General features: G+C 42.7%; 2 protein-coding genes across 13 annotated transcripts in view; one reads left to right on the top strand and one right to left on the bottom strand.

The window, feature by feature from the left end:
• LOC118513650 (potassium voltage-gated channel protein Shaw-like) overlaps window positions 1-22,643 on the bottom strand; it is a 60,043-nt gene extending 37,400 nt beyond the window's left edge. For 4 of the 12 annotated variants that reach the window (XR_004906499.1, XR_004906498.1, XM_036059724.1 and 1 more), the window contains exons 1-3: window positions 22,490-22,630; window positions 20,871-21,149; window positions 1,995-3,555 (exon numbers count right to left, since the gene is read on the bottom strand). Coding sequence is in view for 10 of the 12 variants with exons in the window: in XM_036059724.1 (XP_035915617.1) it covers window positions 1,995-2,197 (203 nt within the window). In the remaining 2 variants the exon portion in view is untranslated. Of the gene's footprint in view, window positions 1-1,994; window positions 3,556-12,571; window positions 12,591-20,870; window positions 21,150-22,489 lie in introns of those variants that run through there. The other 8 variants (XM_036059728.1, XM_036059725.1, XM_036059729.1 and 5 more) reach the window with 8 other exon arrangements.
• On the top strand, window positions 6,886-8,603 carry LOC118513653. Its single transcript, XM_036059738.1, has 3 exons — window positions 6,886-7,364; window positions 7,445-7,579; window positions 7,653-8,603. The coding sequence occupies exons 1-3, from the start codon at window positions 7,348-7,350 to the stop codon at window positions 8,215-8,217; spliced, it is 717 nt and encodes a 238-aa protein (XP_035915631.1). The 5' UTR covers window positions 6,886-7,347; the 3' UTR covers window positions 8,218-8,603.
• Window positions 22,644-26,131: the final 3,488 nt, after the last annotated feature.

Genomic DNA, 26,131 nt, shown 5'->3' with positions numbered 1-26,131 from the left:
GCTTTGTAGCTTAGCAGCCGATAACCGACAGGCTTGTATGTTGCTAGTTTGCGCTTATGCACAGCTCGGCTTCAACGAACCGGAAGATGTGTGTCCAAACAAAGCTTTTTCTTCCCACTTACGGTAGGGGATTGTAGTTTAATGGAAAGTTTTCATAATTTTGAAGAGTACATTAAAAATGAAACCAAGATGATGCCTCCGGAGAGCGACAGGACGTTGTTTAATATGTGTTTCGGCAGCAGTTTTGGCAGCTGGAATCGGGCATCCTGGCAGGTAGTTGTAGCACTGGAAGCACCATTTTCTATCGCCAGATGGACCGTAGGTGCTTCAAGCACAGGGAAATCGTTTTTCAACAAGCTCGCTTCCTTTCGTGTGCAAACATCGATCTCCATCCACCGTGCCAAGCCCGTTTTGGCCTAGCCTAGCCCACCCGAGCTCGTCCTTGAAATAGGGTAGAACAGGTTGTTGGGTGTAGCTCGCTAAATTATTCACTTGCGAGCGCACGCTTCTGCTAGTTTCCCCGTGCGGAATACCCAGCCAAGTTTTGTGCGATAAGCAGGCTCATTAGGGCAGCTAGGGTTGCTTGGCAAACGTCCGGATTTAGCGGTGGATGGTGAAAATTCCTGTCCATTTTTGTACCTCACAAGGAAAAGAGGTGTGACAAACGGGGGGCATGGTGAGGAAGTGTTGAGCAAAGGGGGGGAAAAGTCCAACACTCTACAGCAACAAACAAGACCGACCAGAAAGTTCCGGTACCTCAAATCTGCATCTTCCAGTGGTGGCAAACTGTACGCGAGCGCACGCCAGTTGTCATATCGCTCCGGCGAGGCGTGTGTATGTACACTAGCGCCCCGGAAAGTATGCAAATTCTTAACGGCATCGTGCTGCATACCAAGCACGGTCCAGTGATTTTGGAGCGTAAAATGCGGAAGTGTTCCGGATAATTTTCACACCCATTGTACGCAGGGGGACGCACCCAACAACGGTGGGCTGCGTCACCACCGATACGGGAGAGCCGTTGGTAAGGCAGGTGAGTCGAATTTTAAGCCGTGAGCTAATCGGCTTGGTATCTGGCGAGGTGTGAAATTTTTGGACGTACGTAATGAGGGTAAGGGTAGTTGGTGCTGCAGAAGGCATGCGAATTGTACCGGGAGAATAAGTGTGCCGTTCATTAGTTGTTTGGTGAGGTGAGAAGTCGCTAGAAAAGTTTCCCATCGATAATGTATGCGATTGAATAGTTTACCGAAGCATGGCGTTATTATTTATGAGCTGCCCTCCGAGAGTGTCGTCAAATATTGATGGCTGTTTTTGAGCAGTTTTTGATGAAATAATACACTTAGTGTTGAGTTTTCCATGACGTTGTGTAAATTGCGTTTTAAATCATTTTACGTCTTAATATTATATTTAATTCAAATTATATTTGCCCAGAAAATGGAACACCATATCCATAGGCTGGTTGAGATGACGGGACACATTCAATTGCTTCTTAGAACTAAAGGCAGGTCGTTTTATCGAATGGTGCAATGCACATTGCCTACATTCAGGCTTACGTGATTTTTCATATACTACAAGTTGGACAAAAATACTGATTTTGAGTTGAAACTTTCTTTTAATATTGTAGTACGTTGTATAATTGAAATCAGAAGAGGATGTCTTTTAAATTTACAATCCACACATTTTGTTATTTGAATAAATTATAAAGAGTAAAATATATTTTAGCATCTTGAAGCAAAAAGCGTGTGGATAATTTCTTGCTCAAACATTGACTTCTTTTTTCAATTTAATTTGCTTGAGAATATTGAATTCCCGCTGATATCATTTCTGCCAAAAAATTAGCATCTTGCGCAAATTTATTAACCACACGATAGTAACATCTTATGGCATCGCCCCTGGAGCAATAAATATACTCCCGAGAGAAACCCGACCCGGGTTGGCTGGTGAATATTTTATCCCCCCCTTCGACCGACACATGCATGGCCTGTACCTGTACTTACCGATAGTAATTGAGCACCTGTGCGAACACTCCCGGGTGCCGATCGAAGAAGTACTCGTTCAGGATCGGATCGTAATTGGCCAGTGCCTCGGTAAGGCGTGACAGCCGCGTGGCCGGAATCTTCTTGAGCGTCGCCTTGTACGTTTCGTGCCGTATGCCGCCCACATTCAGCACGACCCGGTTCTCCGAGTCCATAATGTTCATGGTGGGAGCCGTATGTGTGTGTGTGTGTCTGTTTTCGAGATCGGTGCACGTGGTGGTAAATGAATTAAGCACCCTCTGTTGGGGTGTTGTTGTCTGCCGTTGCACCACAAAATCGGTTTCTCATAGCACCGTCTGTGTTCATGATCTTTTCGGTTCCGTGACCTTCAGCGGAATGCCCTCTTACGCGAACGATTCATAAATTGCACAAATTAAGCTGCTTAAAGGGACACACGCACAGGACACTCTTTCGATACGGTCTTTTACCATTAATAACGACTTTACGCATGATTCACTTCACGGTTTCCCCACTGGAGGAGTTGGGGAGTTTTTCCTTTATTTATCACCAAGAAAAAAGGGTCCGCGTAAGTATTCCTTATATGACAGTTTTGCATTCCCTTTGCACTAATCTTCTTAAATGGTTGAGAACGGAGAAGCTCTCCGTCACTTGCTTTTTCTACAAACTACACACCGGCGGGACTCTTGCGATGTCTTCAGTGGGCCAGTGGGATCGATACGGAAAATAAACAAAAAAACACAACTCCCAACCACTCACTAGCTCCCACTTGCAAGCTGTCTTCGCGTACCGTCAGGCAGTTTGCATGATCAACACTTCTTCACGTCACCTAGTAACTGTAGTCGGGCTAGTAGTCGTAGGTCCTCACATGAAGGACTCTAAGGTTTACGTTCCGTCGTCACCTACTGCTGCTACGGTTTGATGCGTTTGCGTTTTCTCATTTCCCCTAGGAGTAGGCCGGGAAGGGCGTTCTCGGCGTTCGTGTCGCACACACACGTATCGATTGAAACGGAAGCAACTTCTGATCGATTTGTCACTCGGCCACCCAAACCCGCAACAATCACCAAATGGCACTGAGCACTGAACTTCACGGGAATATCTTTCGGTGGTCGTCTCGGGGAAACCCAGGACGTGACGATACGAAACGGAAATGAATCGAAGGAGTCAATTTTTATGGTCACGTCCGGGTGCGTAAGAGGTATGTAGACTCCCGTTTTTCTTTTTATTGTAGGCTTGTGCAGTTGAGTTATGTGATGACCGCTACGGAGGATGGTTTGATGATGGTTTTATATCCTCGGATCATCCACGCAGACGTATAAGGCTCACTTACACCGCACGACGACGTTTGCCTTGTTGAATTCCAGCTGACAGACACCCAAAAGTGATGGCAGCCGGGCACATTTAGCAAATTGGACCAACTTTATTGCCAACGAAGGCAACCGAAAGAACTCTGAACACGGTGTCGATCCCAGACATTGGGCTACTCAAATGAGCACGATTTTATCTGCACGATGAATGATGCATTCGGAAGTTTGAAGAGGACGCGGTTCGATGCTCTGTTTTTCTGTGGATGAGACGGGAAAAGCGTTAAGAGGCGCGTATTAGCATTACAAGTTCCAGAAATTGATACACTTAGAGTTGTGAGAAGTAATGCAAAACTCAGGATCAAAGCTATAGAAAAACAAACTTCCAGCAGGAATCAAAACACAGGAACACTCTCGGATGATTTGGGTCACCCGAAACCACATGACCTGAAGCGATGCCAGAGCATCGTCGACCGCGCAAATGTTTATCCGCAATAAAAGGTCCGCCTTAAAAACTTTGAAGATCACTAAAAAGCAGGCAGCGCGGCTCTGGCTCACTATAAATCAAACATTGCCCAACTAATTCCGGCTCGTCCAACTCTTGCGGAGCTGAGGTGGTTTTTGCCGAGTTGACGAGGCTTGTTTAGTGTGCGAGATCGGCACCGTACCGGATACTGCTCATCAAAGAGCTCATCCGTCGGTGCGTCCCAAGAAATCCCGTCGTAAACTCGTCCGCGAGCAAACGCAATGTTGTTGTTATTGCTACTGAGTCCTCGTGCTCAAACAGTGTGTGCGTGTGTGTGTGTGTGTCGGATGGGCAATTGTTTATTTAGCCGCGAAACAAGCGCGCAACAAGGTACAACATTATCGGGGGAATGTGTTTTGTATGTGAAAAGAGAGGGAGAGGGAGAAACAGAGAGTCAGTTGGATATAGGAGGACCAGTGTACTAAATACCGTCTAAAATCGTTACGAGTGTTCGAGTTGAAAGCAGGGCGCGATGATGACGATGTCGAAAGCGGGACTTGTGGCTTCATTACGTTTGTGTTACGTTTGAAGTGGGTACGCCGCGGCCATAACCTTGCGCTAAACTGGTTTGGGAAAATTTGTTTTCTTCAAACTGCCACCTCTTCGACTGGCCTCTGTAAACGTGAGGTTCATTCATAATATCTATGCCTACTTAGGCAAGAGGGCGCTGCGGATAAGGGTAGCTTTGTTCAAAGTAGCCTTAGAAAGCCCGGAAATCATCTTCATTTTCCAAGTATGGGGGGAGGACTATCTTAACGAGAAAAACAGGCCTCCCATTGCCGATCACGGGTAAAAAAAGCACATCCAATTTTAGTTCCGAGCGTCATCGTTGGGTTATTTATTTTGTGTGTGAAGATTTTGTGCCGAAAGTGAGATCGTACGGCGAAATTTTTTCTTGACGGTGACTTTATCAAGGACCCACGAGGACTCTGTGTATTTGTGTGTATGTGTCCAAGAAAAAGCTGAATCGATGTTTGATGAATTACAAGGAAAAAATGGTAATTAATTTTCGTTCATGAAAAACTTCCTCACCCGCACCAGCAACTGATGCAAGATGCAAGATGGCGTTTTAAGGTATCGGAACTTCCTGTATTATGGTGGTGGCTTTTGATGCTTGAAACCTGGAGTCTAGCGAGCGAGTAAGATATTTGATAGCTTCAGCTCATTGGAATAATGAAAACATTTCCTTTGAGAAGGCTCAATTAAGGTCGGTCATCTTATCAGGTAGCGGCATAGATCCTGTACAAATTGGATTTTATAGGTTTCATTTGTTCTAATCACCTTCTAGCAGGAGACTTTTTTTTGTTCTAGTTGCGGCACCCTCCGGATACGAACGAGCCATTTCAAGAGTTTTTGGGTTCGATTCTAACAGCATCTCCTAAAGGTGGTTCGGAGATCCTAACAGATGCTGCGGGGAACAGCTTGCGTCATGCTCAGCGTAATCCGACACCATTCATCGTTTTTTCGTTTCCTCCCGCAGGATGGCTTTGGAGGCTATCGAGAAGCTCGCTCGATAAAGTTTGTCATTTTCTAGCGTACGAGAACTTCAAGACAAGAATTAGTTCCTGTTTTTTTGGGCTCCTTTTCTTCTCTTCTCGATGGCAGGCTGTTAGGAAAAATATCTCCTATTTTTTGAAAAGAAAAGTTGAACTTTCATCGTTTTGTGTGTGTGTGTGTGTCGAAGGATAATATTTGTGTTCTCCACTGTGTCCTCGAAGCGAAACTGATGACACGTTGAAACGGTTGTATCTTCAAGTGCTTCATGTGCTTGAGTTTGTGGTGAGCTCCAATGGATAAATATTATGTCAAGTAGTCCACTCGTCCGCCGGTCCACTCTTTCCTCCTAGTTTCCCCAAGCAACCAAGTCCACCGAAGGGCGATATCAAAAATCCAATCAACATTACTCGTGTTTAGAAAGTGATTGGACAGTCTGGAAGAAGCAACGAAGAAACGCAAAAAAACCCACCGTCTCGATGGGACGTTTGTCACGTCGTTAAAATCGGGGGGAACGAAACCACAACTTCGAAATTACTGATGATGTGAACTATGCGCTTTGTGGTGGTGGTGGTGGGTCACCAACAGTGCGGCCGGTCGGAGTTCAGTGGGGCAACGTAAACTTTTTTCGGGCTTGTGATTTATAAAGCTGTCTGGTACGGTGGTAGAAGCACAAGAAAGGATTGATGAGGTATGAAATGATGAAAAATAAGATTCATTCGATCCGGATCGAACCATGGTCGCCAGAGTGCAATGTCATAGCGTTTTCATTATTTACGGCACAGAGTGACTCCCTACGATAACCGAAGCCAAAGAAGCTCATTAGTGTGTTTTGGTTTCGGTGGCTGAGTCGAGGCTTGGCCTCGGTGGATGGAGGAGAGAGCATTAAGTTTCGAGACTCCCGGTGCAAAAGGACCTGGACTCTGGGTGAATGTTTCGAGCGGGAGCAGTGAGCTATCGATTCCGAAGGAGGTCGAACGGTCTGCATCGATAACTTCGATCGGTCTATTTTCAGCGCTGGTTGCTGTTGTTCGGAGTAACAATTATGGATGAGCATCTGGTGCATTCAGAACATCAATTTATGTATCGAGCAGGTCAAAATGAAAGCCGTTGGTTATCAGTGTTTAATTCAGATTCATCTGCAATAATTTTGTTATTTATTTATTTATAATTCCAGTATTACGGCATGACGCCGTATTGTACAATAATTTTGTTGTTGAAGTAATTAAAGCGACAGGTCGTCTAGGCTATGAATAACCACTGCAGAACTTCAATGCGATTTCAATAAAAAAATAATCGACTGACGAGTCCTCAAAACAGATTCCAAAGGAAACTTCTTCAAGACAATCTGATCCTATAAATCCCCCTTTAACGGATCGAATGAGGGATCTTGCAGTTTTCTTCTACTTCTGTGTTAAATTTGTCGGATTAATGTGAGAATAATCTTTGTCTTTCTTTTTGTCCATTGGTCACACAAATTCCATTTTACCTGCTGTTACGTGTTTCGAAGTCGAATTCTTGGTCTCCATCAACTGTTCATCTTGTGGTATATGGACCTTTATATTATAAGGACCTTTCAGACCTATGATGAAATCCATGCTCTTGATATCGAAATTCACTCTCGAGCTGATCCCGAGATAACTTTGGTGATGGCTGATAAAATGTCCTCAATATAATCTGATGGCAATACAGTTCAATTCACCATAAGCCAACCCGCTTAGAAACGAAACAAAATGTCCACGTGGTCAAGAATAAAAGGGAACCAACACATTAATAGGTATCGCAAATATCGTATTGCTGCTTGTGCTGCAGGTGACGTTTAATAAGAAAAACAAACGGACCGCTGCATCATAAACAATTTCGATCGCAGTAGGTTACCGTTCTGTACGAATCCCCGAAACTGAACGTAGCACCCATCGACGGTATTCGTTGGGGTGAACAAAAAAAAAACAAGGCTCATGAAGCTTGTGCAAAGCATAGTTGTGCCGGACAACAGTGTCAAGCGTGGTAAAAGAAGAAAAAAAAACACATCATGTCGTCCATTGGCAAGTAAGTAAACGGCGTAAACTGGTGATTGGTGTCCTGTGGACGAATGTTTTATGCTCTTCAATTCAATTCCAATTTCACAGATCACCTCGTTTCGTTAACAGGGTAAAGAGTGAACTTACCGTCACCGGGCGCCGATCGGGCACTCCAACGACCCCGGGCAGTTCACAGATCCCCGTCCCGAAAACGCCCCTAACACCGCAAACCGTGCACGAAAGGTAGGCATAACGCATTTGAACGACCTTAATGAAGTAACGGTAACGGTAAGAATAACATCTTACCATTTAACAGGAAAAAATTCTTAACCCGAAGGAAGCTTGTGATCGGCGATGCCAAACCACACCTTACATGCTCGAGTCCAGCGTCCAGCGTGCAAGACTTTGTTCATCGGGCGACTGTTTGCTCGTGTGATCCGGAGCTACAGGGACCGGATCAGCTGAAACCAAACTGTATCTACGTGAACGTTTGCACTGAACACGTGGCGGGTGTATTTCGTTGGAGAGAATATTTGAAGCGATTGTGGCGATTCGTGGGCACGGTTGCACTATTGCTGGTGGCGTTTAGTATAGTGGTAATATTATTCCAAGGTGCGTTCAATGCGGTGTATTGGATGTTTGGTGGGAAGAGTACGGGACGGGCCCATGACCCGACGCTTGCAGAGGACGAACGCATGTTCTACGAAGAGGAGACTGAGAGCGATGGAGAAGAATTGAACCGTGGCCTCGTGGAGCTGAACCCGAATGCATTCAGCTTGACGGAAACGACACACGCCTTCAATTTGCTTCATGTCTTAATTATGACGTTGGCAAGACTTTTTGGCTGGATCGGTGGCATACTGTTACCGGATGAGGGATAAATCGAGCCTCTCGTTTCTGTTCTTTAACGTTCGTCTGATCTATCGGTCGGTAGGTTGGCAGGAATGTAATCCTTTGGTATCATTAAATAATTTGTTTAACTTTGATTGGTAAGGAAACCGGTTTGCTTTCTATGCATTAAACAAAGCCGTGGGTGAATAGGTTCGAGATTGCGTTACCCGATTGCACTGTGGGAAAATTTATGAATGATGGTGCGTTTTTATGTACTCGTTGTCATAAAATGATCCTTTTCCTTTGGAATATTCATTGTGAAAATATTTTATATTCTTTATATATTCTTTGAACAAATTTCTTCCCGATTTTTGTGTAATTCAAATTAAATTTCAACAATGATTATCCCCAATAATGAAATTTAAAAATAAATGAAGTTGCAAAATTTTGTTGAGTTTTCTAGGGCTGACTGTAACACCTGACCCACATATTGTGAATTAAAATATAATGAATAAAAATAGAGTTGTCTGTTTCAAAGACTCACTCTCATTATTTAAGGTTCAATCTCACCAAAAGCTCAATGTGCGTTACTTCAAGGACCCAATTCATTCCTAACGGCCTGCTGCAATATCGTTCGAGCATAATTATAGGCTGGCTACTGTTCCTGCCTAAGCGTTCTATCGATCTGCCATTTGTTTACTGTGACGTCTATCAACATAACAAGCAAACTAAATCAAAATGAGCTAATGTGTGTGTTTACTACTGAATCAATAAGCTTTGCAGTGATTATTCATCGTTGGAGCAATAACTGGCCTTGGTTGATTTGTCCTCTTTTCCACAATTTTCTTTGTTGTCTTTCGATTAGTCAGCAGGAAATTTTTCTTGAACTCTCGTGGAAATTTGCTTCAGTTAATATTTCGTCTTTTTCAACATTCAGCACGTTAAAGAAAATCGTATCCCAACCGTAACACATGCTCCCGAGACACCGAACTGTATTCCTTCGAGGCATCGCCAGCTGTGACGACCACGGACAACGCGTCTCCCATATCTGATGACACGCCTCACAAATGCTAAGGTGCCACCCTCCCGATGGGGATCCTCCCGAGAGAAAACGGTACCGCAATCAATCGATCGATCTGCTTTTGCGGTAGGCAACGAAGAAGAATGTCCTCTGCAGGGAGTGTTCCAGCTTCACGGACGGACCGACAGGCACACGATTTGCAATCGATATCCGGTGTCCGATCCGTACCGGGTGGTCGCCCTGCTGCGGTAACAACGGTCGAGGAGAAGACGAGTCGTTTCGACTCACCACGAAACATGAGCATTCAGCCCGGCGGGCAACTTCGCGGTTACCGTGGGCATCCGGCTACCCACTAATCCGATTGTCCGACTGTGTGTGTGTGCTGCGTTATGGTCGCTTTGCCCAACGGTCGGTCGGTAGACATTTTAAAGCTACGCGAAGATTAAAGAGACGGTTCCAGCAACTCCGTCGAACCGAGCATTGTTGCACTGGTGAAATGTAAATTGAATCTGAATAATTGATATCGTCTCATTGTCACATCACCACTTCCGGCCACTTTTGTGAGCTGTTTCGTTCGTTTTTTCTCGCAAACAAATCGCCCCAGCCACCGCATTCGGGCCAGCAACGTAAAGCTGTTAGTGGTGTCTGGGTTGATTTTTTGTGTTAAATCTCGTGTGTTGTACGCTTGTTCCTGGGAGGAGAAATCGATGGAATTACTTGGCGATGGATTGTGGTTGCATTTTGAGTGAATTTTCATCTTTTTAAGGAAGCTATCTCTCTCGCTCCCTCTCACACGACTAGAAGCTTGAAGATGAAATTCAATGGAAAAATATGTTAAAGGTGACCTCGCAAGCCTTATGACCTGGATTAAAGGAAAACAGAGCAAGCCAAGAATTTGCGGGGAAATTTATTCATTTATTTATTTATGTATCATTGTGTCAACAGTAGTTTTAAACTAAGCTTCGACCTACTCAGAGATGTTCCGAACGAGATACGAAGCTGACCTATCCTGAGATGGATATAAATTAATTGAGGATGATTTGAAAATACTTGGTGATTTGGTTGTTTTGTTTTAGTAATATTGTCTTAAATACAGCAAAATGATTTTTTAAGCGCTTTGTTTTTCTTATTCCTTTTTTTATGTATGAGGAGGAGGTGTTCTTAGAGAGACCAATCTATTGGGTACTGTGTACATAGAACTATATAATTATAGAAAACATCTTATATCGGAGTATAACAACAGCCATAGAAGATGCCCCAATAGTTCTTAGGCGTTAGTCTATATCCACTGACATCGATCGATGTAGATCGATCGGAAGAGCAATCTACGTTTGGCAGAACGACCGCTAAAACAGCACAAAACACTGGTTCCTTGCCAGTGTTTCCCTTTGTTACATCCTGTCCGATCGATTCGGGTCGTAAGTTTTCATTCAATTTCACGAAACAAAACGTTTGCCAAACTCCACTTCTGTGCCGCTTGCAATGTATCGCGAATGTTGATGTTACATCTGCTCCAGATACGTCGTCAAGATGGCACGAAACCACACCCGACCCCGGCGGGGGTCGTCGATGTATCGATACACGCCCAGGCGTCCCAAGGCGTCAGTGTCCGCCGTGTGTCGGGGCGTGGGTGAGATTTCCGCTCGAAAGAACCGATTTGTGTTATTTTTATGGCCGGTCTCTAGTCAGTTGCCCCACGGAGTGTAGGCAGGCAAGGGGGCGGAGAGATCCGATTGAGCACTCGGTGGTTTGTTTTGTTTTCCACCACCAGACCGGTTAGTGGACGGTTGGTCGGTGGAGTGTGGAATCCGCCTGGCGATTGGCGGGCTGTATCGTGGCGTGGATTGGATGGTGATGATGGGTAATGTGCTGATTAAATGGTGGGATAAATTAGCCGTCGTGTAAGAAGAGTCGAAACACTCTTTGGTGCGTTAGATAATCGCTTCAAGTAAATGGTGTGAACCGTACCGGGAAGTTTGAAACATTCCAGTGGACGAAACGAATCAGCAACAGCAAATGGAATTTTATTAGATTTTAAATGTGGCATCTAGGAACATCGATCCGTATTGTTCTTTAAGACGTATTGAATCATGTGTGTGTGTGTGTGTTTGTTGCTTACCCAATCCCTTAAACTTGTTGCTTAATCTCTCCTTTCCCACTAATTAAAGATCCATTGTGTATCGACACAACGCTCCAAACTTCATTTTTTCTCCTTCTTCCTCAACAAAGCCGACAACACCGGAAGCCACAGTCCGGTGGCTCCGGAAACGAGCGATCCGCAAACAATGGCAAATTAGTTCACCGGACCACAACACATAATCGTGGCGCAGGTCCACCACTGCCTTTTGACCGCCTCACACGCACACCTAGTCGCCAGCCATCCGTGCAACCGAGACACGTCGGTCATACCGAAGCGCCATTTTGTTTGTTTATTTGGATTTTTTATAAAACTTTGTTTTTTTTTCCCCCACCAGCTTCCGGTTTATTTGGGCAAAAATTTCCGGTGTACCGGGGTTGAATTCTAGCTCTCCCAACCAGCCTGCCCAAGCTTGACTGCTCGGTGCAATCGAAACCGTGGTGTCCGTGCTCGAGCGAAACACAACAAGTGACAATTGGTGGCAATTAAATAAAATTCAATTGAAAGAAATTAATTTAATTTACCGAGCACTGGGATGAGGCTTTTGTTCGATAGAGGGCGAGAACTTTGGAGGAATACGGGAGATCATGCTGCACAGTGATGTTTTGGTGTTTGGTGGAATACGTGATTGCAATACGCGGCACGGGTTCCGGCGCTTGTTGTGTGGATTATGAAATTGAATTTGTTCACCGTTGCCTAACGCCTTGTAAATTTTAACTCGACAGAAGATTAATTTAGGGGAAAATAATTTATTGCCGTGGTTCCGGTTGGTTGGGTTAAGTGAAAAGTCCAGTAATTCAATGAGAGTGTTGAGGTATATTTGGTCAATGTAATGTTTTTAGAAGTTCAGCGAATGGCTACAATCATTGTAGCGTTCAGCATAATATGATTAGATAGGGAAATTGTGGTCTAATATGAGACAGAATCATCTCGAATCAATATGCTGCGTGTTGGATGTAGTTTATGAAATTGTAGAACTATGTTCCGTAAATGTTGATGTTGTAGAGCAACAACAGAGGTGTTGTATTCTACTTGGACTGCAAGAACGAACAAGAGGTTTCTCATGCAATTATCACAAAGATTCGTCTTTTCTTTGAATATATAGAGTCTTTAACAAAGTTTTGAATAAAATATAATTTTTGATATTTATAGTTAAGGAAACAAATTCAATAACAATATGCTCTTATTCTAAAAAAAAATGAATATGTTGATCAAATATCTGGTTCCAAACACGGATTTGCTCTACCTTAATAAGTATGCAGGTTACGAGCTGCTACAATTCAAGGACTTGCCAGCTCTTGGAGATATTAGTCGAAGATTAAATGAGTCGTAGATGTGCCATAAACTTGCCATATTTGAGCAGCCAAAATTCACAACAGCATACTACGGTATTGTTTTTTTCTGGGAATTCAAAATGAATTATTAAGTATAAATTACTAGCTGAACGTTTCCCCTGGAAGTTCAATACATATATAGAAGCATATCGTTTTTTGTTCAGAGCTTGTCTCTACTTACCGTCCGAGTGAGGCCATAAGTTGTACTCAGACTTGTCTGCTATCGCTTCAAGGATTTCAGCATTTACCAAAGTATTTTTACAGTGAATCAATAATCTTCCTCTTATTTTCGTGAGACATTTCGTTTAATAGCGCAGATGATGATCAGTCAACACGAATTATTGCAGAAAAGTTAAAAAATGTTGACACATATTACAATTAATTATTACCGAAGAAAACCTGTTAGAAACACAATCAATTACATGCCAATTTTAAATCCCCAAATTGAAATTCTATGAATTCTCTTCCGTTAAACAGAAATTCACTAGGTTGAAGCATTAAAATATTCCAGGAAATGAAGACACAAACGCAACACAGTCGTCCATTGAAACCACCATGAGTAACCATTTACCGACATAGCCGGCAACCATTTAAATGGTGTGAATCATCACAAAATTTCGAACCCCGCTTTGGTCCGGATGTACAACGAAACCAATATTTCGCTGGCCCGGATGTGTGCCAGCGGATGCGTGAGCGAGCTAGATACAGCGCTGCGAGTTCCTGTCTACTGCTACTGCCGGCCAGATTCACGGTGGGTTGGGCGAAAGCAGTGCACTTTTCCGCCTGCAGACCGCAGTGCAGCACGACGCAGTAAGACAACATTGAAAAGGGGTTCAGGCGGTACCGCGTGCTCCGCGACAAGATGTTAGTAATTTGCATATAGATTAAAACATCACTGCACAGCACTGGAAGGGCGTCCGAAGCGCATCCGATGGGAATAAGTGCCAACAGGGACGGGAAGATAGTGCCTGGCGGTGGTCATGGCAAACGTTCAAGATGTGTCCAGAGTGGTCGAGTGCGTGCGTGTGTTTGTGCTTGGTGCGTTCATTAGCGCGTGCATCGTGTTGCACTTAGCGTAACTCTCCATTGATCGATAAACAATGGCAGCAAGTTGGTAAGGGCTGGCGCGCGCTCGTTTGTGTTTGTAAGCCTTTCGTAGCCCATTTCGAGTATTCGCACAGGCCGCAGGCATAAAGGTAGAAGAGGCGAAACAGAAAGGATCATAAATGCAGGTTTTCCACAGGATTTCCATCGTATCCAGTAGATTGAAAGTATTTCACCGAGCCCGTGAAAGATAACATCATGCGGGTTGTTACGATAAGTGGAAGCGGATGTGGATTGTGGAGGCTTTTTTGTTTTAATCTGGGATTATTATTTTTATTTCATCACTCACGTGTGCTCACTTGCCTTTCACGACCCACATGGTGCTTTAAATCAAACCAGAGAGCCAACGGGGAGAAAAAGGTGGACAGGAGTTGAGAAAAAATTCTATTCCCTGTTTTTCCACAGTCGGACAGAGTAAACCATTAAAAATGGCGTACTGAACGCAAACACACACACACACACAGACACACGCGCGGTCTTTTACGGTTAGTGCAATTATTTTACTCTACATCGTGTGTGTGTTCTCTTGGGTTTAATGTTTGAAAAGTTTTCACCTTTCTTCTGGCCCTTGTTTTCCTTTGTTTTTCCTTTCCCTGTTTGGCCGTGCGTAAAAGTGAATTAATATGTAATATGTGGCTTGTCCGGAAAAGCGCTCTACCTGACGCTCGCATGCTGCCCGGGCGGGTTTTGGGTGAGTTGAATGAGCAACCAGCAGATTGTTGATTGTTTGCTTTTAATTAGGAATGCTCGAGCTCGATACGATCTTACCCAACCGTGCCGTGTGTTTACTAATTGTGAAGGAAAAGTCAAATCGTTTTTCCAACAGAAAGCCGCTGAGATGAATTGACTCGAATGACAGACTGATCAACAAGCTACAAATCCACTACATGATCGTTTGTGTACGGCAAGCCCTTTGTTTCAAATAAACCGATTGTCCGAAAACACCAGCACAGTCGAAAGTGCGTGTAATGAAAAATGAAGTGTTTTTCCCCGAGACGCCTTCATTCTGTGGCCTGACCACAACCAGCATTAACAGCTCGTTCTTTTTATAGCTAGTGGAACGATGTTGTTTGGGACTTTTTTCTTCTTCCACCACTAGCCACTAACTCCATTCGTTCCCGGGATGCTTTTGTTGTGGTGTGGCGCGTTCGGCAGAGGTCTGTTTACAGCCAGGATCCAGTTTGGTGCAGATGCGTGAACGATTTACGATCAATGTCGGGGTGAGCGGTTTTAGTTTTTTTTTCGCTCTTTTGTGTGTATGTCGGTACCGGATCGGATGATCGGAAATCGGAAAACTCAGCTGCCGAATGTTTGCAGCGGAGCGAATGATGTTTGTTTGAATGTGAGATAAAAATTTGAGATACATCAGCTGTTGTGCAGTAAAAAAGCGGTGTCTTGGAGAGTGAAAGTGAAATGATCTTAGTGAAGTTAAGCGATTCATGGTGATTGCATTTCTATTCTTATTATAGATATTTGAGTGGTTCAGATTTTTTGAATAAAATAATTGTATGACAAAATCAGATAATTAAACAAACATTTTGTATGTAGTTTCAAAATAATTTGAACGGCAGAATCTCCATTACAAGTCTTTAACAGCCATAAGAATATGACATGAGATTTTCAGAAAAAAAGTGAGAGATCTCTTAATAACGAACATAGCAACACAATAAAGAAAAATTCAAACTTAATGTACAGTAAGCGGACAACGGTGAACAAATAATGAAAGTATCAATCGAAAAATCAAAGAAAGATAAACAAGAAGTAATAATAAGAAGCAAAAGTAAAAGAACAAGATAAGAGCAATGAAAGCTAAAGAAGATGAATAAGAGGGTGAAGGAGAGTTAGGAGAAGAGGGAGAAGAAGAATTAGAAGAAGATGGAGAAAAAAGAATGAGAAGGAGAAGTAGAAGAAGAGAAGAAAATAAAGAAAGAAAGAAAGAAATACAGAGCGAAAATAGATTAATATTCATAAGAAGATTTTTTGAAAGCAGAAAAAGGAGCATTTGAATCATAACTCTATATTTAAATATAAAAGTAGCAATTACAATAAGAATTAGAAGAAGAAAATAGTTAATATGAAGAAAATTTAGGGAACTACGAGTGAAAAAGCTTTAAGAGTGGAAAAAATAAGGACAGAAAGGACAGGGTGCGAGAAATTAAAGGAAAAAAGTGTTTAAAAAAAAACTCAATAAAACATCATTAAATGTGTTACTTAAAATGAAAGATTAAACAATGAATCATGATATTTATGCAAAATATCATCTGCTGAACTGTTTCTATTTATTTTCCATTCGCCTGCCCAATTCTCCTTTTAATTGCACAATCACAAACTGCACTACAATGATGCAACTTGTCTGTATCGCGGGTACCGCGTGTATCGAAAGCGAGAAAGTAAGGGTTTTAATTATTTAAATCACGCGAGCGTGACCAGCATCTTCAATGCTGGATGTCCCCGGGACAGTGATGATTTTCCATCATGTCGTTCGCGGCCCGGCTCGAGGTAATTAATAATAACGAAGTGTATTTCAATTGTAGCAATCGAATGGAAATGAAAATGGTTATGTTATTCTTTCTGGGACTTTTTTTGTGTGGCTCGTGCAATGAAGGCACACAAATGGAAAATTTAATTAACCCAAGCGCTTGGTGTGCTGTGGAATAATGATAAGAGTAATCTGTCACACCCGAAACCGGGTGTTTACGATAACTTGTTTGATGGCGACGAAGGTATTGGGGATCCTTTTATCATCGCTTGGTTTGACCGCAAGACTGGGAAGTATGGCAGGAACACTTAAAAGAGCAACTCAAGCAAATCAAAGAATTAAATCACACTTTTGCAGAACCACACCGAGGCACATGGCACAAAAAAGGGTCAACTTTAGGGGTTGTGGTACTAATAAATCAAATCGTCCGGGTAAGGTTAAAGCAACTCCGTGTTCTCGTTTCGGTTTTCTTTTTTGCCTTCTCGGTGGTTTCCTGAATCTAATTCCTAGTGGAAGAGGTTCCGGAACGGTTGGGTTCAAGGGGCTGGTGAAACTAACGCTTGTGGCACTAAAACCAAGAACGCGCCGAAAGGTACATGAATAAACATTTTTCTGCATTTCTGTCGTTCTGAACGGATGACGGGACCACCACGATTCGTTTCGTACCGAAAAAGGGGTTTGATTTTATTTTTGGAAGCACCGACCATGTTTCTTGATGTTCGAGTTCGGTTTTGAGGTGAAACATTCTTCACCACCACCAGACGTCAGACATCACAGTGAGGGCCTCTGTTTGGAAAGGTGCATGTGAATGTTTGTGGAAACAGGCAGAACCAGCACCAGGCTTTTCCCGATGTGTCTGTCAAGGACGCTTTGCTAAATCGAAACCAAATTCCCCACGTAGACCAGCTGGTCGACATGGCAAAGAAATCAAGTTCCGATTCGACGACGACGACGTTGCCGACGTCAGATCGAATTTATATGCAAATTACCACCACTCAGCACTGACCGAGATGGACGTCTGGGTTCGGAGGGAAGAAGGCCGCTGTCCAGACAGCTGTGTGTATCGGATTTTCCTACCCAGGAAAATGTATCCGATGAGTGTAGAAAATTGTACATTTGAATGTTGAATCGACACAGCAGCAACATGAACAAATCAATCAAAGGAATTCAAATCCAATTTAAATTCAAAGTCCTTGCTGATGTGGAATTTACAGGATGTTGAAAGCTTTTTTCGGTCGGTGTTATGCGAAGCGAGATTTCCTTCCGCCCGTCTGTGTTGCATGGGACAGTCAATTAAGCGAAAGAGGTAATTGTGTTGTAAAGTTTCTCGACATCGTTAAGGAGAGTTTTGGTTTCTAGTGGTGAGTGATTTGGACGGAATAAAACATTCGCTTTTAACTGAAAGTCAAACAGAAAGTGTTAAAATATTCGTCAAGATTAAGGAATGTTTAATCATCAAAAGGAGTGTCCTCATAGTTTTCTATCATGCTTCTTCAACTGAGCTCTTCTCGACATAAAAGTATGATAAATTGATGATTGTAGGGAGAAAACTCTTTGCCATCTTAATTTTGGAATATTAATTGAGAATGATTTTCGGAGCGCTTCTTTCCAAAGAATTCTGATCTGAGCCTGACAAAGCATTCAATTTTAGAAAAGCCAAAAATAATGCTTCAATAGAGAATAGCAACAAAAATCCCAATCATCAAATCACCATTCTACGCAGACCCACTACTGACAAACAACGACTGGTTTCCTTTTGGAGCAAAACGCCGCTGAAATTGGATATTTCAATCCAAAACCTTTCCAAACCACCCAAGCTCTTCCGAGCCTCGCAGAAAGCCTCACTAAGACAGCTGGCCCGAGATAAGCCGGTGAATCCTTTTTGTCACGAAATCGGTGCGGTGTTACACTCGATGCTCGGCGGGCGGGATTTGTGTACGGCAAATGGAAAGCTTTTCGTGATTTTCCATTCGATGCGTACCACCGATATCCATACCGGTGAAGGTGTCTCCAGGTGGCGTGGCGTTTTGTTTTGTATGTTTGTCACCCGAAAGGGAACCATAACCGTTACCGCCTTAAGGCAAGAGTTATGTTTATTTAATTTATCTTTCCGGTGGTAGATGAAAGCGCACCCCGGGCGCGGGTTTTAAGGGTGGAAATGAGATGGTGGGTCGTAGTGGGGAAAATAGGAAGGTCTCTTTTTGCCGTTGCGGTTGTTGCGCTAAGGGCTAGAATGGCCGTCGTCATATTTTCGAGAAATGGGAAAAATGTGTCACTGGTGGCATGTTGAAAATTTCAGGTGAAAAGCTAAAAACATGGAGCGGAAATTCGGTTTGGATCAGTGATAAAGGTACGAATTCAAGCGTTGAGTTGAGGGACATTCGATCTTCCATTGCCGTAATGAAAATGTTTTTTTATATAAGCTGGTAGAAAGTTTGAGTTTTATAAAAATGAAGATAAAACAACTTTAAAACAGATAAATAATTTAAACTAACACGATTTTGAATGATTTAGGAGAGGCTTGGGCTGGTAAAAAAATTCTCTCTATCAGCCATATTCATGTTGACTGCATGGCAAAACAAAATATTGCAACTTTGAATCTTAATTTTTTTCTGATTTAAAATATCGCAGCCCATGTTAATTGGATTGTCTTAAATTTTGTATTTTATTTCAAATTTTGTAATTTAGTTGTTGCATTGTCGATGTTGTGGAGTTGAAACCTACCAGGCGTCTCCATCGCGAGCCTCATCAAGGAAGTTTGGGTGTACGGCTTCTTGTATATATTCAATTGTTTTTGTGATTCGTTTATGCAAATATTTAAAGCAAATATTTAAATTCTATCACTCAGAAGTTCAAATCAAGCTAAATATGTTCAATAAGCATGATTGTAGAAGCTTATTAGGCGTCTCCATTGCTAACTTTTTAAAGCTTGGTTGATTGTAACGATGATTATTTATTTATTTTTTAAAACAAATCTTTCACCTCTTCAATCGAATCAAACATTGCAATTTTATTTTAATTCTTCGTCATGTTTCCTCCAAAGTAAAAAAATAACTCAACTTTAAACCTCATCAAATACAGCATAAATTTAAAGTTAAACAAGCACATCGGAAAAGGGTGTCAAAAAATGGAATTTGCTGGTGTTTAATGGAAGGTTGTTCAATCGGCGAAATAAAAACACATCGATCCCATTTCTCCCCGCTTTCGGGTGACTTAAGCCTAAGCGACAGTTGATTTTTCATGGAAAATTTATTCCATTGTATAAAGGAGGGTATTGGCAAAGGTGGCAAGTGGCAGCAGTCGTAAGCAAATTGAGTTTGTGACCTTGTAAGCCTCTCCCTACACCCTTGCTCTAATGCGAATTCCACGAAAAGGGTGCTGATGAACTTTTCCCTTATTTTTCGTTCCGCTCTTGAATGTTTTCTAACGGACGGAAAAGAACCTGTCAATGAAAAGCCGTTGAAAAGTGGCTCGACATACGAAGCGGTGCGTGTTTTCTATCGCTCGGAACAATCCATTATCTGTATGGTAAGGTTGATGATGCGTTCCGCGAGTTCAATTACCTTCTCACCCGCTTCCGGTTCGGGTGTGTGAGGTGGAAAACTCAATCGGAGGGTAGGAAGAAAATACATTTAAAACCGCGGGGGGTTTTCTGGTAGGGGAGTTCTATTTACGTGGTGGCCAATGGATTGATTATTTCGGGTGTTCGGTACCGTATTGTCGTTACATTTGTTCTTGTTTTTACTAGCATTTTTTCGTTGTGGCTTTTCCTTTGTGTTAGGGTTTCAGGGCGGTGTATTCGAGTCAAATTTCCGATCTGTGGCATTCCGGTCCCAGCTTGAAATGAGGATTTGAATTGCAAATGCTCGTTTCGCTGCATAAAGTGACCGGGTGTCCTCAATGTACCACCAATACAGTTCGTGGGAGTGTGTGCCATACCAGCTGATGAACAACTTTGGCCACCAGAAAAATGAACAAAAAGAGCTCGTTTGCAGATGTAGAGCAGGAAACAAAGCGGTTTTCCACCTTTACATACTAGTCCCCAAAAAACGGAACAATCTGGCTGTAATCTGGTCCGGTGCTGGAGTTATGTTGAGCTAGTGGAGTTGAATGATTCATCGAATTGTTGTACGTGTGCATAGGTTTGTGTAGGTGTGTGTGTGTGTGCGGGATGAAATGAAAATTTTCACCCCGGAGCTTAACTTCATTAAACCATGGAAACGGATGGTTGCTAGCTCGGTCCCCGCTCGTACCAATGGTCTCACTCTCTGTGTGCGGTCTGGGGCTTTGGGGCGCCATGATGAACATTTGTTTATTATGGATCGAGAAAGATGGCGGGGGAGAAGATTGATCGAGATGTCGACGAAATATATGCAAAATAGATGCATTTTGTCGATAGTTTTGGTTGGAGCGGATTTGTATTGATTACAGATTAGTGAGATTACAGCGCAAAGATGGACTTGGTGATTAATAATTGAAATGGTGAGGTTTGTTGAGATCGTTATAAGTATCGTAGAAAATCGTTGATTGACTTGGAGTTTTAAGAGGAAATTGGAGTTTTAAGACAAACCATATTCAATCTCGTGGAAAATGTCTGCTTGTTACGTGCATTACGTTACATGACGTACCTTCAAACTTTATTTTGGATGTAACAAAAACTGCACAAACTTCACATAAATTTCTTCCTGTTTTCATTTGCTTTTGTTCACTTTCTCATATTTTTCTTTCATTTTGCACTGGTTTTCACTTGCTTTGCTTTCGTTTTCCATAGCTTTTGGCACATTTGTTTCGATTTCATTCCACCGCACATGTCTTGCAGCAACCAGGCAAATCTTTCACGTACACAGACACTCTTTACTTTAAAGCACCAACACATCCTTGTCGTAATGATAATGTTACCCTTTTCCCTGAAACCACATTCAAATGAGTGTAATTAGATATTTGAAGCCGTTTCACAACAATCGCACACTTCCGTCCACAAACACGCCAGGCACAACGAGCTCACCGTTCACCTCGAGCTCCAGTGACCTTTTCTGCTTAAGGCCCAGTACGGGATGGGTCGGTCCGGGGAAGGCAAAATCGGATGAATCAAGATCGTTATCGGGATCACCGCCGTGCTAACCGCCACTTTCTCACTGAATACCGAGAAACACTCCCAGCTGGCTGATGAGGGAACGTAAAACGGTTTTAATTACACAACATAACCGGGTGCAAATAGTTTTCCACATGAGTGCCGTAATTGCGCTGAAGATGGTGCCGGGTCAGATACAATAAATGGTTCCGGCGGTAAGATGTTTTTTTGGCGTGTCATAATTACGGCCAAAGTGTAATTGGTGTTGGTTACTGTTTGGTCTTCCGAGAAGCGTTGAGTCGGAGCACAGACAAGAAAACCACTATGAAGGTAGGACAAACACAAAATGCAACTAAGACGTTGGGAGCAAAATTGGGTGAAAAATCAATGAAGAAAGTATAAAACATAAAAAACGGTAGGAAGAAAGAACGGTGAACCAAATATTGCCAAATAGACTAAGATAAATAGCCGCGGCCGTTGTAACGTTAGAAGCTTGCTATTCGCTTCACCAAAATTAAACTTCACAAAAAAATAAGCTAGACCAACAACAGCACCTAATACGGCCATTATTCAGCGTTCGTTAAGGAAACGAGATTAATTAAAACGATGCCTTTGATGTGAGGCAAAAGGATCTGTCGGAATAATCTAATTAACCAGCCTCGTCGGTCTCGCGGCAAGCTTAAGCTAACCCACCGAATCCGGTACACGAACGTGAAACCCGCGTACCGCACTGGCTCGTCTTTGGCTCGCAATGCTTTATTTATGCTTCTTAGGTTCAATTTAAAACTTTCGCAGGGCAAGAAGCACATGGCCGGCACGTGAGATGCGAGCTGGTTGGATTAACGACGACGGTACACACCGGGCGGGAAGAAAAGGAAACAAATTTCACTCTTAATGTTGAATTCAATTAACACATTTTCGGCGTAACAACGGGTGAAACATACACACAGCAACACACATGCACCGATAATCGCTCGTTTCGGTAACGGTTGGCACGGCGTGTGATGGGTAATTTTCCAAACAAATGAGCACGAAATTAACCACTTCCTTCGATCATAGCCAGGAACCGCCGTTGGAAAGTAACGGGCATTTTGGTGTGATTATTTTTTCACTCGTTTTTTAAGCAGATAAAAGGTTTAATACTTTCGAATAAATTTGTTAAAAATCAAATTGCACCTTAATTTAAAAAGGACTTTTTTATTATGGGTTACTTCAACTCCACTCACTCACTAGCTCACACTCACAGTAGTTCGATTATCCCGGGATCGTGCTGGTTGTGTGCGAACGCGGTCACGATTTGGCACCGACTAACGGCGAATTTCACGCTTTTCCACGTTACAAAATTCACTCGCGAGCAGCGATGCACAGAGCGATTCCGGCGGAACGGCAGATCACTTGCGGGTGAGGATAGGTGAGGAAAAGCCGAATGCTAGAATAACATCCCCTGCGAGCGCACGTTGGAAATGTGATAAAAGGAAGTCATGTCGTGCATCGGTCTCTCTTTCTCTCTCTTTTTCGCTTGCTCATTCCATTCACTGCTACCTTAGCGCATGCAGCCGGAAAACCGAAGTGGAAAAAGTAAACAACACCCGAACGGCTGACAGTGCCGACCGAATGACAGTGCTATCCGGATTGCAGCTGGCTGCCTGTCAGTCGTTTGGAGCAGGGTGGGAGCGAGATAGAAACGACAGTGTGAAACGAAACGATAGTGTCGACAAACTGTTGACTGCCTGTAGGGGTAAACTCTCGTCTAGTCATAAACAACCAGGCGCCTCCACTGACAGCATGCTGGCAGTTGAGCGCAAACGTTGTGCTGCGGTGTCGGTGTGTCTCTTGCCATCTAAATTGTTTTGCAAAAAGCATAAGCGAGAGGGTAAAGTTATCGTTTTTATCGTTTACTTAGTTGAAGCATTTGAATGTTGCATACGGTTTGAAATGACAGTTACAAAGGATGTTTATGAAGCAAAAAAGTCAATCCTGGTGTGGGAGAATATTGTTTTGGATTGTTTAACTGGACGATTAAGTTGGCGAACAAACTAGTTACGAAATAATTGGCTCATTTGTTTTACTATGTTTCTATAAGAAATTTGATTATGAATGTATTAGTAGATCATGATTTTCAAAGAGACACAAAGAAAATTCATACTGACAAAAAGGATGAAATTTAAATAAAATATTTTTATTGAAAATTTATTTAAAAAAGGTAAATTGATTATTTTTTTGGTTAAACCCTTCACAAGCGAATGAGGTATGAAGGACACATGATTTGTTTCAATAAAGATAATTTAATGCAGTGAAACGCGTGTTAAATTGAACATAAATCAACTATTTACACTACTGTCAACCATCATTTAACGCTTTATCCCTTCTGCAATGGAAAAGCCCTCAGCAAACCGCATCGGCTTTGTGGTCGATTGGAACCGATTCCGAAATCAATTAGCAACTAATCAAATTGTTGACACCTTTATCGATGCCGTATACTTTTGACGTGCTCTAAGGGCAATCTGCTAGGCTCGTCATTATAATAAATTATCACTAGTTCAAATAGGACAACGAGACTAATCGATTTGATTTTTTGAGGGTGATGCTTAGGTAAAGCTCACTCCACTACGACTACTCACGTTCGACATCAGCACTCCCCGAGCATCTTATTTGTTGCTTGTTGTGAGGTTGTTTGCGGTACAAAAATTGGTTTCGACCCCATTCGAAGAAAAAAGATGTTTTATGCTTGTGTACACGGAAGCAAACCAATGTCTGATGGACAGCCGTATTACCACACTCCTACATGTCAACGTTCTTGGTTGAGTTTCTTAGAGCACGCTTTTTTTGGGCTTCCTTCCCCACTATCCTTAACATTACAGCCAACGATAGAAATAAAACAAAATACAGTTCACCGTAGCCACCAGAAAGAACGGAAAGCAATAAAAACCATCCTTACATCTATTTGCTTACGAGAAATGGTTTCCCCGTGTGCGCGTGTGTGTGCGTTCGGTTCCCGGCCGGTCCTCAATTTCACTCATTCAAGCTTTCCGGGACCACTGTTCGGCGAAAGGTTGTTCATTAATCATTTTCTTAAGTTGGCTGTGTAAATAATCGTCGTTCAAACAAGCTGCCGCCACCAGCCGACACGGAAGTAAAAGGCCCTTCCTGGCACCGGCTTCCAGTCTACTGGTGGTGCTATAATCTGAAACGGAAGTGTTCAGTCGATTTTTGGCAGGATTTTTGGCTGCCTGGCTAGAGTGATTTGCGAGCTGAGGAGAACCAATTTGTCTTGCTCCGGGAGAACGAATGTGCGTTTGGCACACTAGTTGCAAATTTGTAGTTTAATTATATTTAAGTTGATTTGACACAACAAACTTAAAAGTTTTGTTGTTGTTTCATTTCATTTCACATATTTCCTTACTGCCTGTCACTTGTATGACTTGCCCTTACCTTTAACTGATTTTCATATTCATCATGAACATCACCGACTTCCGTATCGATTGTTAATCCAAGCCTTTGTTAAAATTGTTTATCTGTTGCAGAAAATAATAATCACTCTTGCTTAACAGGTACCATCGAGTTACGGATACACGTGCCGAGCTATAATGAGCATTCGGAAAATGAAATAATCTTTTTAGTCAAACCAAAGAACCAGCAAAACAAAACGAAGCAAAAGTATCTGGAAGAGTTTTAAGTACCGTTTATGTCACCATTTGTTTGCCCTGCGTATGTATGCGATGTATGTGCGCCTTATCCTGGTGCCATAGAATGTTACTCGTGCGTGAATTATGTCTGGTTAGCTTCTTTTTTGTTTTCCGCGCCACCCATAGATAATGGAAGACGGAAAAAAAATCCTCTCATACTTACTGGCTTTTGCTTTGAGTACCAGTTTGCAATTAGGGAAAAGTTTAATCATATTTTTCTCTCCTATCGCTAGAAGAAGACAACTTGTCGAGCAAACTCACCCAGTTGCGCAAGGACTACAAGATAATCGTGACTTATAAATATGATCAAGCACCGGTTGGGTGAGTAGGAGTGGAAAAGGGGGGGGAAAAAGGTAAGAAGGTACAATGTACCAGACGCCACGGCGTACCACGCAAACAGAGACAATAAACATAAATTTGCAAAACTTTTGCACCATGCCAAACGGTCGCATAACAAAAGTTGTTACAATCGCATCACAAACAATGGACTTTTTTGCACACTTTACAACGTTCTTGTTTCCAGTAGAAAATGTGTATGAGAGTTTTTTCTTCCCAGCTTTACTTTTCTCTGCCATCCTTAACTCCATAGCTAAGCCTTTGAAATGACGATCATTATGAATTTTAACGATAGCCATAACTGGGCGGACTTTTTCCCCTTTTTTTCCTTCTCTCGTAGCATTACACGACTCTCATTTGCAAAACAACACCAAGTGCATACAAGCGGGCCGAGTGGCTGGCTATTCCACGTTCACACTTTAAGAGCTTTCACCTGGAAGCAGCGCGTTGGCCTAATTAGAAAATCGTCATTAAAATGCAACCAGTCGCTGTTGGGTGAGAAAATCCACCACGGAGCCACGGGAAAAGGGTACTCCCCAAAAAACCAACGGACAAAAGCTAGTGCCTGGTTGCAATTGTTGCGCTGTTGCTTGTCCTTGCTTTTGGTTTCTTTTTTTTTCATCTCGTGGACAAAACACAGCAACTTGATGAACGCGACGAGTGGCGCACGAAATGGAGCGAGAGAAAAACCATTCCATCAACAACAAGCGAAAGTGGTTCATTCGCTGGTGAAGCACGTCCACGGGAATGGCGAAATGTTGACCTTCTTGAGTGGGACAGCGGGAGAGTTGTGTTT

The sequence above is a fragment of the Anopheles stephensi genome, chromosome 3, assembly GCF_013141755.1.
Source record: "Anopheles stephensi strain Indian chromosome 3, UCI_ANSTEP_V1.0, whole genome shotgun sequence".
Taxonomy (NCBI): domain Eukaryota; kingdom Metazoa; phylum Arthropoda; class Insecta; order Diptera; family Culicidae; genus Anopheles; species Anopheles stephensi.
Note: the sequence above shows the minus strand (reverse complement) of the source record. Positions and strands in the feature narration are given on the sequence as shown.